A 17,893-nucleotide genomic window follows, 5' to 3' on the forward strand; every position below is an offset into this window, starting at 1 on the left:
CCACAATGGAGAGAGGGGCCTATACTCAACTGTGGAGGGAGGGGGGCTATCTCCTTTTATCCTTCGGGACAGCAGCTGCCTTTCCCAAAGCGTGCTTGAATTCTATTCACATTTGCTTTTTTAATCCGCTGATGCTTCGGTATCTATAGTCGGATACAACCTGAGAAGGCAGCGGGTTTTCCCCGTCAAAAGACCCCCCTCCCAGCCAATGGCGTCGGACAATTATCATGGCCCTGCTAGGGCGACAATGCAGGGAGCGGTGCCACAATGGAGAGAGGGGCCTATACTCAACAGTGGAAGGAGGGGGGCTATCTCCTTTTATCCTTCGGGACAGCAGCTGCCTTTCCCAAAGCGTGCTTGAATTCTATTCACATTTGCTTTTTTAATCCGCTGATGCTTCGGTATCTATAGTCGGATACAACTTGAGAAGGCAGCGGGTTTTCCCCGTCAAAAGACCCCCCTCCCAGCCAATGGCGTCGGACAATTATCATGGCCCTGCTAGGGCGACAATGCAGGGCGCGGTGCCACAATGGAGAGAGGGGCCTATACTCAACTGTGGAGGGAGGGGGGCCATCTCCTTTTATCCTTCGGGACAGCTGCTGCCTTTCCCAAAGCGTGCTTGAATTCTATTCACATTTGCTTTTTTAATCCGCTGATGCTTCGGTATCTATAGTCGGATACAACTTGAGAAGGCAGCGGGTTTTCCCCGTCAAAAGACCCCCCTCCCAGCCAATGGCGTCGGACAATTATCATGGCCCTGCTAGGGCGACAATGCAGGGAGCGGTGCCACAATGGAGAGAGGGGCCTATACTCAACTGTGGAGGGAGGGGGGCTATCTCCTTTTATCCTTCGGGACAGCAGCTGCCTTTCCCAAAGCGTGCTTGAATTCTATTCACATTTGCTTTTTTAATCCGCTGATGCTTCGGTATCTATAGTCGGATACAACTTGAGAAGGCAGCGGGTTTTCCCGGTCAAAAGGCCCCCCTCCCAGCCAATGGCGTAGGACAATTATCATGGCCCTGCTAGGGCGACAATGCAGGGAGCGGTGCCACAATGGAGAGAGGGGCCTATACTCAACTGTGGAGGGAGGGGGGCTATCTCCTTTTATCCTTCGGGACAGCAGCTGCCTTTCCCAAAGCGTGCTTGAATTCTATTCACAGTTAGTTGCTTTTTTAACCCGCTGATGCTTCCGTATCTATAGTCGGATACAACTTAAGAAGGCAGCGGGTTTTCCCGGTCAATAGACCCCCCTCCCAGCCAATGGCGTCGGACAATTATCATGGCCCTGCTAGGGTGACAATGCAGGGAGCGGTGCCACAATGGAGAGAGGGGCCTATACTCAACTGTGGAGGGAGAGGGGCTATCTCCTTTTATCCTTCGGGACAGCAGCTGCCTTTCCCAAAGCGTGCTTGAATTCTATTCACAGTTAGTTGCTTTTTTAATCCGCTGATGCTTCGGTATCTATAGTCGGATACAACTTGAGAAGGCAGCGGGTTTTCCCGGTCAATAGACCCCCCTCCCAGCCAATGGCGTCGGACAATTATCATGGCCCTGCTAGGGCGACAATGCAGGGAGCGGTGCCACTATGGAGAGAGGGGCCTATACTCAACTGTGGAGGGAGGGGGGCTATCTCCTTTTATCCTTCGGGACAGCAGCTGCCTTTCCCAAAGCGTGCTTGAATTCTATTCACATTTGCTTTTTTAATCCGCTGATGCTTCGGTATCTATAGTCGGATACAACTTGAGAAGGCAGCGGGTTTTCCCCGTCAAAAGACCCCCCTCCCAGCCAATGGCGTCGGACAATTATCATGGCCCTGCTAGGGCGACAATGCAGGGAGCGGTGCCACAATGGAGAGAGGGGCCTATACTCAACTGTGGAGGGAGGGGGGCTATCTCCTTTTATCCTTCGGGACAGCAGCTGCCTTTCCCAAAGCGTGCTTGAATTCTATTCACATTTGCTTTTTTAATCCGCTGATGCTTCGGTATCTATAGTCGGATACAACTTGAGAAGGCAGCGGGTTTTCCCGGTCAAAAGACCCCCCTCCCAGCCAATGGCGTCAGACAATTATCATGGCCCTGCTAGGGCGACAATGCAGGGAGCGGTGCCACAATGGAGAGAGGGGCCTATACTCAACTGTGGAGGGAGGGGGGCTATCTCCTTTTATCCTTCGGGACAGCAGCTGCCTTTCCCAAAGCGTGCTTGAATTCTATTCACAGTTAGTTGCTTTTTTAATCCGCTGATGCTTCGGTATCTATAGTCGGATACAACTTGAGAAGGCAGCGGGTTTTCCCGGTCAATAGACCCCCCTCCCAGCCAATGGCGTCGGACAATTATCATGGCCCTGCTAGGGCGACAATGCAGGGATCGGTGTCACAATGGAGAGAGGGGCCTATACTCAACTGTGGAGGGAGGGGGGCTATCTCCTTTTATCCTTCGGGACAGCAGCTGCCTTTCCCAAAGCGTGCTTGAATTCTATTCACAGTTAGTTGCTTTTTTAATCCGCTGATGCTTCGGTATCTATAGTCGGATACAACTTGAGAAGGCAGCGGGTTTTCCCGGTCAATAGACCCCCCTCCCAGCCAATGGCGTCGGACAATTATCATGGCCCTGCTAGGGCGACAATGCAGGGATCGGTGCCACAATGGATAGAGGGGCCTATACTCAACTGTGGAGGGAGGGGGGCTATCTCCTTTTATCCTTCGGGACAGCAGCTGCCTTTCCCAAAGCGTGCTTGAATTCTATTCACAGTTAGTTGCTTTTTTAATCCGCTGATGCTTCGGTATCTATAGTCGGATACAACTTGAGAAGGCAGCGGGTTTTCCCCGTCAGAAGACGCCCCTCCCAGCCAATGGCGTCGGACAATTATCATGGCCCTGCTAGGGCGACAATGCAGGGAGCGGTGCCACAATGGAGAGAGGGGCCTATACTCAACTGTGGAGGGAGGGGGGCTATCTCCTTTTATCCTTCGGGACAGCAGCTGCCTTTCCCAAAGTGTGCTTGAATTCTATTCATATTTGCTTTTTTAATCCGCTGATGATTCCGTATCTATAGTCGGATACAACTTAAGAAGGCAGCGGGTTTTCCCCGTCAAAAGACCCCCCTCCCAGCCAATGGCGTCGGACAATTATCATGGCCCTGCTAGGGCGACAATGCCGGGAGCGGTGCCACAATGGAGAGAGGGGCCTATACTCAACTGTGGAGGGAGGGGGGCTATCTCCTTTTATCCTTCGGGACAGCAGCTGCCTTTCCCAAAGCGTGCTTGAATTCTATTCACAGTTAGTTGCTTTTTTAATCCGCTGATGCTTCGGTATCTATAGTCGGATACAACTTGAGAAGGCAGCGGGATTTCCCCGTCAAAAGACCCCCCTCCCAGCCAATGGCGTCGGACAATTATCATGGCCCTGCTAGGGCGACAATGCAGGGAGCGGTGCCACAATGGAGAGAGGGGCCTATACTCAACTGTGGAGGGAGGGGGGCTATCTCCTTTTATCTACCACTCCCTGCATTGTCACGCTAGCAGGGTCACGAAAATCGGCTGACGCCATTGGCTGGAGGGGGGTCCTTTGACGGGGAAAAGCCGCTGCCTTTTTAAGTTTTATCCGACTATAGTCCGGTACGACCTTGTGGAGGGCGGAGGGAGGAGGTTTGGTTGTGTCTGGCGCTTCGGGAGTTTAGAGTTGGCTCTATGGCTGATGGATGACGCTCCTGCAAGGTGGTGGTGTGTGGGGGTAGGGTGGGGCGGGGGATCAGGGTGGCGTTGGGTGTGGTGCTAAAGGATGCGCAGTGAGGGGAGGTGGTTGGTGCTTCCGGAAGGTAGCAATCATTTTACAAGTCAGGCTTTGCAGCGAGTGGAAGCGTAGGCTACAAATATCAACATGTTCGAGCTGGATGTCATGGCACTCTGGAGTTTCCTCGCTGTTACATGTGAAAACATCCCCATTGCATTACGGGGTGCTCACTAGGGGCAGAAGACAGATAGCGCTATTGCTTTCGAGGGAGAAACTCAAATATCCGGAGGGGTGGATTGAGGAAGAAAGAGAATATCTAAAGTCCCATGAAGAATGTCTCAAGACGAAAGGAAAGATGAACGCGGCCACCATAGATATGAGTCAATACTATGGACCGGTGTAATGGCTCCGGGACTATTTCGAACGCTATACTTGGCTTAAAATCTGACGTAGGACAAATACTAGAAATTAAAGCAAGAACTGTGTTCAAATTAGCTTTAGAGGATGATGGAAAGACAACAAGAGAAGCTATACAGAGGAATAATGGTTGTTCGTCCTTTGGACTCCTAGCAGATAGCAAAATATAGGATACGCGAACGGCAACCAAAGCCGTTGATGCCGGCCAGTGGATCTTCATTCGCGTTGTTGAAAGTTGAACTTTGGTTCTCTAATGTGCACTAGTGAAATCAGGTGATTACTGGTACACATCTTACTGATACGTCAAATTCACCAACCACGAACACTGGGGAATTTCGTCCTCTCTAGTACATGGGACATGGCACATTCTCTGCCGTCTTTTCACAGACACGGGCGTCACGGGTAGGGCTGTAAACCAGACGCGCGATCATCGGACAGTTCTGCTCACAGCCGCATTTAATGCTGCGTCGGCGGGTCTTCGCGCTCTCCCAGGTCACGTGGAAGGCCCTGCACAACGCGGTGGATGTGACGGGGCGCCTGTACACCTCCCGGCAGTCAGCCACGCTCCCTCTCCGGCCGGACACCTCCTACTCCATCTTTGTCCGCCGCCTGTCCCCGTGGACGGGAGAACCCGAAGCGGAGACACAGGCCCTGCTCCTCGACACGCTCCTCTGTGCAGAGCCCGAAGCCAGCATTCAGGAGGCCCCTCCGCGTGAGTGCACCTACATGCTCCCTCATCAATGCTCGCGTTCGCACATGCAGTGACTACTGCTAAACGTTGGTTTCCGTCGCGAGCAGAAAGTGGATTGGTTTAGTGTGATTTAGTATTATCATTCTGAGTAAAATATCCACCGGCCTTAATGTACTACATTAATCTAGAAGTACCCCTGTAGCAAGCGATATGTCGGTCACTATAACTTACTGTAACAGGAAGAAGCCTCAACATTTCGTTATTTAAGCCGTCGTAATTCATATTCTTCTGTGATTGTTGCGTTTCCTTGCATCAGTCTATCGACCACCCACTCTTTGACTACTTTTGCCAATTTTCCAAATGTTCACCAGACAAATGCATATTGCATAGAAGCGTTTTTGCGACGTCAATACGGATCTATGTCCTTTATATTGTAGGTCACGCCAGCTGTGTGCATGCCCAAGTTTCGATTTTATCATGACTAAGCGGAGAAACGAGCTATATTCATTTTCGAGATATCACACGAGTAGACTAAGACAAATGTCGCAAATACTTCGATACACATGCTGCCTCTTCTGGCAAACATTTGCTTCATTCGTGCGATGACAATCAGTGCACCGAACGCCAGCGTCGCGTCCGATTGTTTTAGTGATAGAGTTTTTGGCTTCTTCCAGCTGTAGCCGAAGGATATATAGACGAGTCTTTAAACGTAACTGAACGTAAAGAAACTGTTAATGTGCGCCTGGCACCTAGTCTTTAACATGAAGAAGCTAGCTGACGTCTTTTGGTGCACACTCAAGACAAAAAGTAGTTTAAATTCATTTGTACTCCCAGGAGTCTCCGAAGAGATTTGCACCAAGAGTCGAATTTTCGAGGTCATCGTGTCTTACGTGACGTCTAACCGCTGAGTTTGCGCTTGTGGAGAGCTCGTGGTTGTTCTGCTCTCACATGCTTTTTCTTGCTGTTGGACTTTGGAGCACACACCATCATAACCATTGGATTTTTTGCATCATGCAAATAGCAGTTGCACTTGGCAAGCCTTGCCTGTACACTTAAGAACATAATTGTTACCGCTTGGAACCTATCGCAAGGGTGGACTGTCTTAGTGAAAGGCTTAGCTCTCCGGCGTTACGGGCGAACTAATGCACTTTCACTTCTTCAATTTTTCAGCGTGGAGTTGCGTGAGCGTCGAAATCATCGTCGGCAGCGCAGCCGCCCTGTTCGCCGTCTTCATCGTCTGCGCTGTAGCCCTGGTCCTGGTCGTGCGTCGACAAACAGCGATCTCCAATGGACACGAGAGCACCGGAAAGTCTGCACCTGCACACGACGGTGAGTTCGAGCAAATAAAGTTTAGTGGCGAGGAACAGATTACATCAGACGCCCTGCCAAAAATCGAGAGACCATGAGGGACAAAAGTCTGATCATAGCGTTGAATAGTTGGCACGCGGTCTTTCCAGTAATGTGTACTATGCTTATAGGCTTTCAGAGGGACGCCAAGGTACTTGAGAGGATTACTTGTCCATTGCATACCAGCATATTCAGCAGGTGTCTATCCCCACAATCAAAAGCAGACACCGCAACTCTTAGAACGAATAATCTGAGCTCCTGAGATTGCACCAGTCCTGCGTTGAGCGAATAACCTCATCGATCGATGCTTGGCTTAGCGCAGAAAACCTCGAGGTCATCTGCACATGCTAATACTCATTATACGGAAACCGCTGAAGGCTCTACTCTTTATAACACTTATACAAAGTTTCTCCAAGTATAGTGCGAACAGGAGCGGAGACAGTGGGAAACCCTATTTCACAGAGGACTGAATCCAGACTGGTTGTGAGAGACAGCCATCTACAAATAAGCGCGTGTAACTATGCCACGAATGGTTGTTTCACGCGTATTGTCGGTTGTTGGTTCACGGTGTGTGTGACAGTAAAGTGTGTTGTAGGTGTGTACTGATGTTATAATAATAAAAAATGCAACTAGATATATATATCCTAATTAGGCTTCAAACGAGAAGAAAAAGACACTATCGTGTCTACACTTAAGGGGAAGCCTAAGCGTTTTTCTAATATTTGGCGTAACTCTGCACCAGAGCGAACTGAAGAGATAACTGCCTCCTCCACAGCTTGCCCGGAGAGATGCAGCCGACGTGGGTCCCAGCTGTGCAATGGCGGCAAGGCCCTGCGCGGAGGCAGCGACGGCCAGCCCAGCGGCCCCTCGAGTCCCGTGGGCGAGTCCCAGGAGGACCTGCTGGCCGAACACCGCGAAGCCGGGGGCCGCCGCTTCGTCTACGACGCCCGGATGGCCTGATGGCCGCGGGCTATGCCTCCAAAAAGCCCGACTCAGTGGCAGCGTTCAGCCAACACCGGTGACTTTTGAAGACGCCAGACACTGCACTGAAGCCGCAAGCTGCTTCTCTCTACGACTCTGCATTCGTAATGACGATCATCTGGGGCGAAAACTTTGTACAAACACATAAGCGAGTGTTCAGAGTTGGTTCGCGCTTTTTGTAAGTGTGCGCACTCAAAACTACAGGCGCAGGGGTCCTTCTTTCCACCTGCACTTCGTTTGCACAATTTCAAATGGCACCCACCAGATATGTTACCACATCATCAATGTATTTCATATTGTGTTGCACGTTTTCTTGCCTAAAAATACCAGCGTTTCATCATGTAGGCGGAACACTGGTAGCTACTACTAGCTATCACTAGCACAAGCTGCGAAATAGGCGATTTCTTGAGGGAATTCTGTAGGTGCGATACAAGATGGTAACTGCTCGCTATCTCCACACCCTGACTACGTTCAAGTGCACCGCAAATTATCCTAGGTTTCACGTGAAAATCTTTTGACCAAGACGAACATTTTCATTGAAATTTGGCCTACCCTGTTGTTCATTTACTGACGAACACCAATGAAGCTGTGAACTGTGCTGAAAGCACAGTTCAAAGCTTCTGGAAGAGCTGGAAGAACTGGTGTCCTCATATATGAACGACTCTTTGGCCGAGTTCCCGCGTCCTTATGACAGCCGCAGTGACAAACCGAGGCGCAACGGTCTTCTTATCTGCAGGAGTGCAAATCCCAGTATCCGTGGCGTAACCTGTGCGTTACTTACTTCACCCGAAATACCGCCACGATTTGAAAAGTGGGTGCGGATGCTATGCAGGGAAATTCACAATCCCTAGGTGAAGCAAGACAACAGTCTCTGCCAGGCGCACGGTTTCCTCGTCTTTTGAAAGATGTCTGTCGTTTAGAATCGTCCAGCGGGCTGCGCGAGCGTCAGTGGCGTCGGAAGACAAGTGTAGTTACCGTTGGAAATGTGTTTCATCTTTCTTCCTCATTATACGTGTCGCCCTTAATGCGGTAGCATCAGAAGCCCCATGGCGCCGAAATGCCTTGTCGAGGTCATAAAATTCGCCCATTGGCTGGAGGGAAGTGACGTCACCAGACGGAAGTATCTGCATTGGCTTGGGGAAATGATGACCTTGACGCGTCACCATACCGGAAGTGATGTTGTTTCCTGCGAAGGCACCAACAGCTGATAATACTATCGAATTGCCGACTCATAATGAAATTAAGTGTCCCTGTGAAATTTTGTTATCGTTTTCCTTATTTATTTCTGCTTTCGCGTTGCCGGTTTGTGCCTTCTCCTCGTAATAGGTAAATAAAGAAACTGCTTCTAGTCGTCACCTCCAGTTCAGTATCTATTGCCACTTGAGATCATCCTCCGCACGGTGTGCCCGGAAAACAAGCTCAGCCTTTCTGACCAGAAAACAAGCTCAGCCTATTCTGACACAGAAAAAAAATACACACAAAAGCTCCTAAATCTGTGTCCTAAATTCAAAAGGAAGCGAAATTTAGGCGAAGGCCGACTAGACATATTCTGCCAGAAAACACCTGCCCTGCCATGCTTAAGAGTGCTAGCAATCTTAAGCTGGAAAGTCTGAGATGTGCATCAACATGGCAAAGTCACCATTAGTAAGGGTCCTCTATCAATATGCCGCTGCTATTTCAGTTCAATACACATGAAATGCTTTTATCTCCCGTTCTCGGCAAACTTAGGCGAACAGCGTCCGTGTACCGAGCCGAACTGGAGAGAGAATAGGAAACAGTCTCTCCGAAACATTTAATCCGAACTGATTCTCTCTTTTGAAGGCTCTGCCTAGCCGGCAACGGTCGGATTGCCGGCTACAGCTACCTCCGATAGCAGTTCCTCAAAGGAGAAGCTTATTGACAAAGCAGAATTACAAGTTTTCAATGGTCTAAAGTGTATCGTATTTGAAATCCAAGGTTTGACGAAATCACGTCTGGTCGGGTGAATACATGTTAAAATAAAGAGGCACCGACCAAAAAGGTGTAGTCAATATGACAGACGTTTCGGCTTCCACACGACTGCTTTTGCATAACTTCGCGCAGTCGTGCTTTTGCACGACTGCTTTTCCATAATCAAAAAGGATGCCTTGGCTGCTTTCACGAACCATTTGAACAGCATGGAAGATTCCATTCAGTTCACGGTCGAGGAAGAGATTTCTGGCCGTCTTCTTTTTCTGGATGTTATCATTTAGGGATGCAATGACCGAATGTCATTAAAGGTGCACAGAAAAGACACGCACACAGGCCGGTATCTTCATTTTAACTCGGTCTACCCTACTTGCCACAAGCGCTCCGTCGTTTCTACCCTCATCTGACGTGCGGAAAGAATATGCTCGGAGCCTCAGGATAAAGCCTCTGACCTATGCCAAGTACGCCACGAGCTCAGCGAATGTAGCGACCCAAACCACTTTGTGGATGCTGTTATACGCCAAACAGCCAGGCCATCTCAGCCCGCTCGCATTCCTTGCCGTGCACGAGCTGCCTTCCCTTATGTGCCAGGCGTGAGTGAGTCATTGGCTCGCACTTTTCGCACATATGATGTGCATATAGCCCACGTTCCTGCGTGCAAGCTTTGTCATGAGGTGGTGGCCGTAATAGACAAGATGAAGAAGGAAATATTTCCCGACGTAAGTTATAAAATCCGCTGGTCAGACTGCGATTATTCCTACATAGGGAAAAGCGGAAACTTCGAGAGACGGCTGAAAGATCACAAGAATGACGTCAGAAACAAGAAGGTGGCTTCCAACGCACTTGCTGACCATGCCGAAAGCGCGAAGCACAGTATCGCTTGCGAACAGGCCGCAGTTATCGGCCGTGACAAAAACTGGACGTCACGCCAATATCTGGAGTTCTTGTTTATACAGGCAACAGATCACACGCTGAATCGTAACATCGGTAATCTGCCGCCCGCGTACGATAAATGCCTGCGGCGATTAGTGCAGCGTACTTAAGCTCTATGTTGGAAATTTTTTCCTTCAGTGAACAAGGCTTCCGTGTAGAAGCCGAAACGTCTGTCATATTGACTATACCTTTTTGGTCGGTGCCTCTTTATTTTTAACATGTATTCACCCGACCAGACAAGATTTCGTCAAACCTTGGATTTCATCATGCTACGACGGTCGTATGGCCATAATTTCATCACTCAAGTGCGCCAGTACGTCTCCCTAATCGCCAGGATTTCTGCGTTCAAGGCTCATCTGCAGTTTAACCTTGTGTGCAAAGCCAGGAACCTTACTCCGAGATCCCTCTGCTTGCTTCGACCGGTCGATACTTCCTTCGGTCATAGTGTTGTGTCCAGAGCAGAATGGCAGTTGCTTCAAGCCAGAATCCTGGATTTCAAGGACTCAATCAGGTACCTGCACAATCAAGCCTTTTTTGCCCGTCGCCGCCTTGAACATCAGTCCCCGAACGAGTTCGCCAGCATCCAGTCGCACGCCAACTTCGTTGCGAGTCTACAGTCCCGCCAACGTGAGTGCACGCACCAAGAGAAGCTAACCAGACTGCTGCTGAGCCATAAAAGTAGCGCGACCAACAGACCTACTTCCGCCGTCCACAATCTGTCTTCGTATAGGCCTACCCGAGGAGAGCTCGCCGTGCTGGAGCTCGGTTTGAACTTCAACACGAGAGCGGCACCTGACACAAGAAAAATCATTTGTGCTGTTGAAAGGGCTGTAGGTCTTGTGGAAAACAGTCGCCGAGAGGAGGCTCGCACCCGTGCGATCAGCATACTCGCCAAGCTGCCACGTCGGCTTCCCACCCCGCTCCTTCCTGAGGAGCGTGATGTAGTCAAGAGCCTTCGGAGCAACGCGGATATTGTAATCCTCCCTGCTTACAAGGGCAACGCCACTGTCATCCTTAACAACTGCGACTACGTAGAAAAAGTGGCGACGCTTCTGAAGGATGAAGGCACGTACGTGGGGCTCAAGCGGGACTCCACACTTAAGGTAGAACGCGAGCTACAAAGGCTTTTGGCTGACGTCTTTCGGCTTGTTCCACCTCAGCACAAGTCCTTGTACTTCAGACTCCTTTGTCACAAAGGGTCTGCACCTGCATTATATGGTCTCCCATAGATCCACAAGCTGAACGTTCCAATTCGGCCAATAGTGGATTTTACCCGCTCTCCCTTGTACTGGCTTTCTGGCTACTTGCACAAGGTTTTTTCGCCACTCGTCGGCAAGGGTCCGACTTCCGTACGGAACTCTTTCGATTTTATTGAAAAGGTACGTGAGGTCACGATCGACAGCGACGAGGTCATGGTATCGTTTGACGTCATATCACTGTTCACGAGTGTTCCCGTGCATCTGGCTGTGGATGTGTGCCGATCAGTTCTTCAGAACGACGATAGACTGAGTGCCAGAACACCTATCGAGCTACCGGACCTGTTTAGGCTGCTGCAGTTCTGCCTCGAAATCACATACTTTGTCTTTCGGGGTACTGTCTACAAACAAGTTCACGGCACTGCCATGGGAGCGTCAATCTCAGTAACAACAGCAAACCTTACAATGGAAGCATTGGAAGGCCGAGCTCCGGCTTCGTTCCAACCACGCCCGAAGGTCTTTTTTCGTTACGTTGACGACTGCTTTTGCACAATCAAAAAAGATGCCCTGGCTGCTTTCACGAACCATTTGAACAGGATAGAAGATTCCATTCAGTTCACGGTCGAGTAGGAGATATCTGGACGTCTTTCTTTTCTGGATGTTATGATTGAGCGATGCACTGACCGAATGTCATTCAAGGTGCACAGAAAAGACACACACACAGGCCGGTATCTTCATTTTAACTCGGTCCGCCCCACTTGCCACAAGCGCTCCGTCATTTCTACCCTCATCCCACGTGCGGAAAGAATATGCTCGGAGCCTCAGGATAAAGCCTCTGACCTATGCCAAGTACGCCACGAGCTCAACGAATGTGGCTAACCAAACCACTTTGTGGATGCTGTTATACGCCAAACAGCCAGGCCATCCCAGCCTGCTCGCATTCCTTGCCGTGCACGAGCTGCCATCCCTTACGTGCCAGGCGTGAGTGAGTCATTGGCTCGAACTTTACGCACATATGATGTGGATATAGCCCACGTTCCTGCGTGCAAGCTTCGTCATGAGGAGGTGGCCGTAAAAGCAAGATGAAGAAGGAAAGATTTCCCGACGTAATTCATAAAATCCCCTGCTCAGACTGCGATTATGCCAACATAGGGGATAGCGGAAACTTCGAGAGACGGCTGAAAGATCACAAGAATGACGTCAGAAACAAGAAGGTGACTTCCAACGCACTTGTTGACCATGCCGAAAGCGCGAAGTACAGTATCGCTTGGGAAGAGGCCGCAGATATCGGCCGTGAAAAAAACTGGACGTCACGCCAATATCTGGAGTCCTTGTTTATACAGACAACAGATCACACGCTGGATCGTAACATCGGTAAATGCCGCCCGCGTACGCTAGATGCCTGCGGCGATTAGTGCAGAGTACTTAAGCACTATGTTGGAAATTTTTTCCTTCAGTGAACAAGGCTTCTGTGTGGAAGCCGAAACGTCTGGGATATTGACTACACCTTTTTGGTCGGTGGCTCTTTATCTTTAACATTTATCGTATTTGACGCGCACACCAAAAACGTGAAGCTTAAGCTGCTTTGACTTCCGCACTGGATGAAGCACCGGAGGACTGTGGAAGGTTTGGAGCCTTTTGGAACTGCACAAACTACTGAGCGCGAGAAGTGGCGATGGCCCTGAACGGAGCACATGGAAACAGCAAACTATGAAATCTTGCTGTCGCTCAAGAACGTAGTGTCAACAAGTACAATTCCTCACACGTTCAATGTTTTCGAGCTACAAGGTTTAGTTGTGACCCCAGACAGGCCTCCGCTGTGTCTTCTTTGTAGTCAGGGTAACTGGACGCATGAGTATGAACTGGTGTCAGAACACATTACGGATGTGTCGGATGTTGTGGACGCGTCGAATGAACCGAGTCGTGAGCTCCCGACAGAAGCTTGGACCAAAAGTCTTCGGCACCAAATAATAGCAAAGGACCGCCTACAAGTATGGACCATCTCGGATCCCCGTCTACAGACCCAGAATCCTGAGCCATCTGTCACCCAGGGATCACGGCATGTGGACACCCCTTCTGTAGAGTCAGTGGGGACGCTACAGCCAGTGGATGTGCGACATGCCTGCTCTGCCGGTGATGCACCATCGTCGCCCGAGTGCAGCAGTGTGGCGACTGAAGTGTCAGCCACTAGCGTGTTCGGTGCCCGTCGGCTTTCAACTTGGTTTCCAGCGACGTGGTCCACTCGGCTTCATGGGCCGAAGCCTTGGCTGTCTCAGAAGAGGCGATGGACAACAGCGCACTTTTGAAAAGCGTCCTGCAGGTGAGGAGGTGTGTATTGGTGGCGATGAGCACAAGGCACACGGTGTGGTGACATTGGGAAGGCCTACCACTAACCGAAGGGCAATGTCTGCACTTCAGGCTACCAAATTGCAGGCGTGCCACCCCAGTGCAGGGGGATGGCGTTTAATAAGGCAAGCACTAGCAATGGCGAGCGTCGCAGCATTTCATGCCACTACCGTTAGGGGTTTGCGTAGCCGTCGAAGGCAACTTCAGTTACGGCATCTTTTAAAGAAATGGAGTCTGATTGTGGTAGCCACCCAGGAAACCAAGCTGTCCTCTGATGAGGAGACTGAAGCTGCTCTCGAGCCGTTTTTCCCAGAATTCAATGTTGTCGTTAGTCACTTGAGAGGCTTATCAGGACGGTGCATGCTATTCCTGGCCAGCACACTCGGTATTACTGCCGTGTCGTATTGCATAGATGACGACGGGCGACTTATCTGCAAATGACCTCGCAATTTCGGGTGCTCAATGTCGAATTATTTGTATTTATGTCCCTGTAAAGCTGTGTTATAGAAAGCTATTTCTTCTGTCATGAGTTAATGATTTGTTCACATATCTTAAAATTTCACTGTTGGGTGATTTAAATTGTGTTTGCAGAGATGAATACCGAGCAGTGTAATGCAAGCGTTGCGGCCCTAGTGCTGTTTTACTCACTGATTTGGCATGTGAATACATCCTTGTGAATGTTGGACAAGAAATCGGTCATAATATTAATTTTACTAATTTTCAATGTTCCTCTAGTGCTCGGCTTAACAGGATTTACGTTTCAGAAGACATGTTAGCCCGAGCGTTTGGTTAATGAGTGCTGCCTATATTCTACAGTGATCACTCCATGGTGTCTCTTCAGATGCGCAGGTACAATCGGCGCATACTCCATCCTCGACGGGAGCTGCGAAATTTGATTAGCTGTGTGCTCTCGAATAAAATATTCCAATGTGCTGTATCTACTTGCTAGAAAGACATATGGTCAAGCGGTCATACCTCAGTGTTACAAAAATGGGACTTATTTAAACAACAAACAAAAAACTTGCCTCTTGAAGCGTGAGCAAGAATCGCGTATTTGGAGAGACATCAGCTTCGTGAGCTGGGGCGTACTTTGCTCAGCAATATGAGCTAGAGAGGAGGGGCCTATGTAGAAGATATCACTACAGTAAAAGCCTAGCTTCAACAGTTTAAAACCTAAAGATACAATGGGGCCGGGGCTTGATAAGGCCTCGATCCCGTAGGTTTCTGGATAAGCAACCATCTCGTCGGCCCCTGAGCGATGAAAGGCAGACTGCTCTTGCCAAAGAAATATTGGACATTAACTGCGGAGGTTGCACATACAGCGACGCTAGTGGCATTATCGATGCTTTCTTTGACTATTATCGGAAGCTATTTTGGGAGTTTTGGGGACGAAAATGGGAGTTCAGATTGCAGTTCCTTATTCGAAGCCTTTTCTCGACTTGACGATGAGCACCGTGCGGTAGTGAAGGGACCTATCACTTTGGAATAACTTAAATCTGACATTTCTGACCTGACGGCTGAAAAATCATCCAGGCAAGATGGTATTATTAAAGATCGAGTTCTGTGAAACATTTGCCCCTTGCCTTGTGCCTGTTTTGATGGTGGTTTTTTAGCCTTCTTATGATGCTGGTTTTTTGGCCTCCACTTTCTCTCCTGGGCATGCTACAGTAATTCTAAGAAGCACTGGTTCAAATATGTTGAAAACAGCTGAGAAATATCGTCCAATTTCCCCCTGTAATGTAAATTGCAAACTTTTTGCACAGGTTCTTTGTGACCGGCTGCAGCTAATTGTCACTGACTTAAAAGGCTCGCATCAGGGCTGTTGTATCAGAGGCCGCAGCATCCAAACTCATATTCATTTTGCACATTCAGTATAGAAGACGAAATTAGATGAGACTGGCCAAGTAGTTCTTATTCAGACTGACTTTGAAAAGTAATTTGATAAAGTTCATCACGATTTTCGGTTGGCGATCTTGGAGCAGGCAAATAGTGGAGATGTTTTGTTCAGGGGCATAAGACTCTGCTATAAGTAGTCCTATAAAAGGCTAATTGTTAACCAAGAGGTAATCAAACCTATACCACCGAAATTATCTGTTCGGTAAGGTGGTTCATTATCGCCTTTGCTGTTTGCCCAATATCTTGAACCCCTTTGACTCAGTATTATTAAGAGCGCAACTGTCAGTGGTTTCTCCCAGGCACAATGTGAAATTAAGATTTTAGACTACGCTGATGATGTCGCCCTGTTTTGTTCTGACAGAAAAGTGTATTTGAGGCATTACATTTGACTGAACTGTTTTGTAACCTCACAAAACAGTTCAGTTGTGTTTTATGAGGTTAATTTAGATAAATCCAAAGAATTTTGTATGCGTCAGTGGGGTGCGAGGCCAAGTCATTCTGGTGGCATAAGCTGGGAATGCGGCGCCCTTCAGTGCTTGGGGATTCCTCTGCACCGAATTCGCAACAGTGTTTCCTACTGGGATTTATTTATTTATTCATTCATTCAATCATTCAGAATACCTACATCGCCAATGGCAAAAAGTTCGCCATAATGCACATGTATACACCAGTTAACAACGGCCAACACAAAAATCAAAATTACTGGAAAACATACGAGTGCAACAACGATTCACAGATATTGTCCATAAGGCAACAAACCCATGCTTGGATGGGAAGGGAACTGCAATGTCTGCTCAAGCTCAAGTCTGCGACATTTTCTTTTATTTCAAAAATTTGCCTATGTGCTGCAGGTTACCGATTGTGCGAGGAAAAAAGTGCAGGACATACATACAATATTCTCTAACTTCGTACAGCGCTCCAAATGGGAACCTATCCGTCGCGACAACCTGTTTATTTCCCTAGAGTCTGGTTGAAGAGAACTTGTTCCCTTTTTGGGCATCGGCTTGTTTCGCGTTTTTTTTCTCTCCAAATTGGCAAACCACCCTTTTTTAGTAGCTGCGCTTATTAGGCGTCTTCAAGCTTATTTCCCTTTCCTATTCGCACCGATTGGACGCACACCGCGAGGAGCCTCTATGGGGATTCCTTCAGGAAGTCGCTGACGCCTTCAATTTTCTCACTGTGCGCTTTTCTTTAGATTACCTGTATAGCCTCTCCAGAAGGGAGATGCCTCAGGTACTTAGAGTATTTGTTTCCTGTATCGTTGTATCAGCAACCTTTTCTGAGTTCCTTGCCACCAGTGTTTTAAAACCTGTTAGGCCAATGTGCATTTGTTATGCTCGAAAAATGTTCTTTAAAAAGCACACATGGACGCTTCATGTCAAGGCATGGCTTCATGCTAAGGAGATGTTTGTGCCATGGACGGTGAATATCCGCCTGTGTAATGCGCCAGAGAACACTGACCATTTCTTTATTCTGTGCAGTGATGCTATGTTCTTGTGGTACATATTACAGCGAACACTGAAGAAGGACGTTGAAATCACACCCTACATTATCCGTCTTTTGCCTGCAGAGAAAAATTGTGTTGTGCCATGTGATCTATTTACATTGCTGAGACTATTTAGCCTCTGGAAAAGCTGTGCCGAATGACCGCAGTCATCGAAATCTTTGTTCCGTGAGCAGTGGGCTTTGGTGCGGGGAGTATATGCTGACATGGAATAGCCGCCTAGCTGGCTTCCATATCTATATGCGTGTGTGTGCCTCCCGGACTTTTGATGTTTAGGAAGGCGGAGACGTGCAGGGGTATGGTGGCCTGGTGTTACACAGCCTGGTGTTTTGTTGCATAAGCATACTCAGATTTTTCTTTTCGCCATTACTTCCATGCAATGAGGAAAAAAGAGCCTTCGCTGCGTGTTGTGCGTGTGCTCGCCTCCCAATCTGAAAGACCTGGGTTCGATTCCCCGTACCTCCTCAAGGTTCATTCGTCTGGAGGTTCTCGTGTTACAACGCCAACGGCCAACAACGCCGACTCCAGTTTTTCTGCGACACGAACTCGTTAACGCTATCGAGCTAAAATAATCTTTTCAGACATGTTAAAAATAAAACAGAATTGTAGCGTATCGTTACCGTGATTACGTCGCCGATTACCGGGCCAGCCTGGTGATATCTGCGCATGCGCGGCCATTAGCAACCGCTAGTACCTTACGGGGTATCTTTTAGCGTTGCGGAGAGTTAGCGTTCGCTCGTAAACACACTGCGCGGCCGCTTCGGTCCAAATATAGCATCGCCGCCGTGTTCCTCGGCACCATTTCTCGCTAAAAATGAAGGTATTTTCTTTTAATTCGCATACTCTTACTCATACGTCGAGGTTTTCGCAACAACTAGCCCATTGTTTTTCTTTATTTGTTCCTCAG

The 17,893-nt window shown here is 48.8% G+C and overlaps 2 protein-coding genes across 2 annotated transcripts in view; both read left to right on the forward strand.

The window, feature by feature from the left end:
• Positions 1 to 7,143, forward strand: part of LOC149344497 (uncharacterized) — a 33,705-nt gene extending 26,562 nt beyond the window's left edge. The window contains exons 7-9 of the mRNA XM_089547246.1: positions 4,638 to 4,857; positions 6,007 to 6,165; positions 6,926 to 7,143. Of these exons, the coding sequence (XP_089403372.1) occupies positions 4,638 to 4,857; positions 6,007 to 6,165; positions 6,926 to 7,143 (597 nt within the window). The remainder of the gene's footprint in view (positions 1 to 4,637; positions 4,858 to 6,006; positions 6,166 to 6,925) is intronic.
• On the forward strand, positions 7,143 to 11,273 carry LOC149344498 (uncharacterized). Its single transcript, XM_089547247.1, has 2 exons — positions 7,143 to 7,201; positions 10,775 to 11,273. Exons 1-2 carry the CDS (start codon positions 7,143 to 7,145, stop codon positions 11,271 to 11,273), a joined length of 558 nt encoding a protein of 185 aa, XP_089403373.1.
• The last annotated feature ends 6,620 nt before the right edge of the window (positions 11,274 to 17,893 follow it).

This window comes from Amblyomma mixtum, chromosome 5, assembly GCF_055824585.1.
Source record: "Amblyomma mixtum isolate Tamu chromosome 5, ASM5582458v1, whole genome shotgun sequence".
Taxonomy (NCBI): Eukaryota; Metazoa; Arthropoda; class Arachnida; order Ixodida; family Ixodidae; genus Amblyomma; species Amblyomma mixtum.

Excerpts from the sequence above, each read along its gene's own strand:
- LOC149344498 (XM_089547247.1), top strand. The coding sequence starts at position 7,143 with ATGGCCGCGGGCTATGCCTCCAAAAAGCCCGACTCAGTGGCAGCGTTC. Across the intron at positions 7,202-10,774 it reads GCAGCGTTCAGCCAACACCG|GCCTACCCGAGGAGAGCTCG; the intron begins GTGACTTTTGAA and ends GTCTTCGTATAG.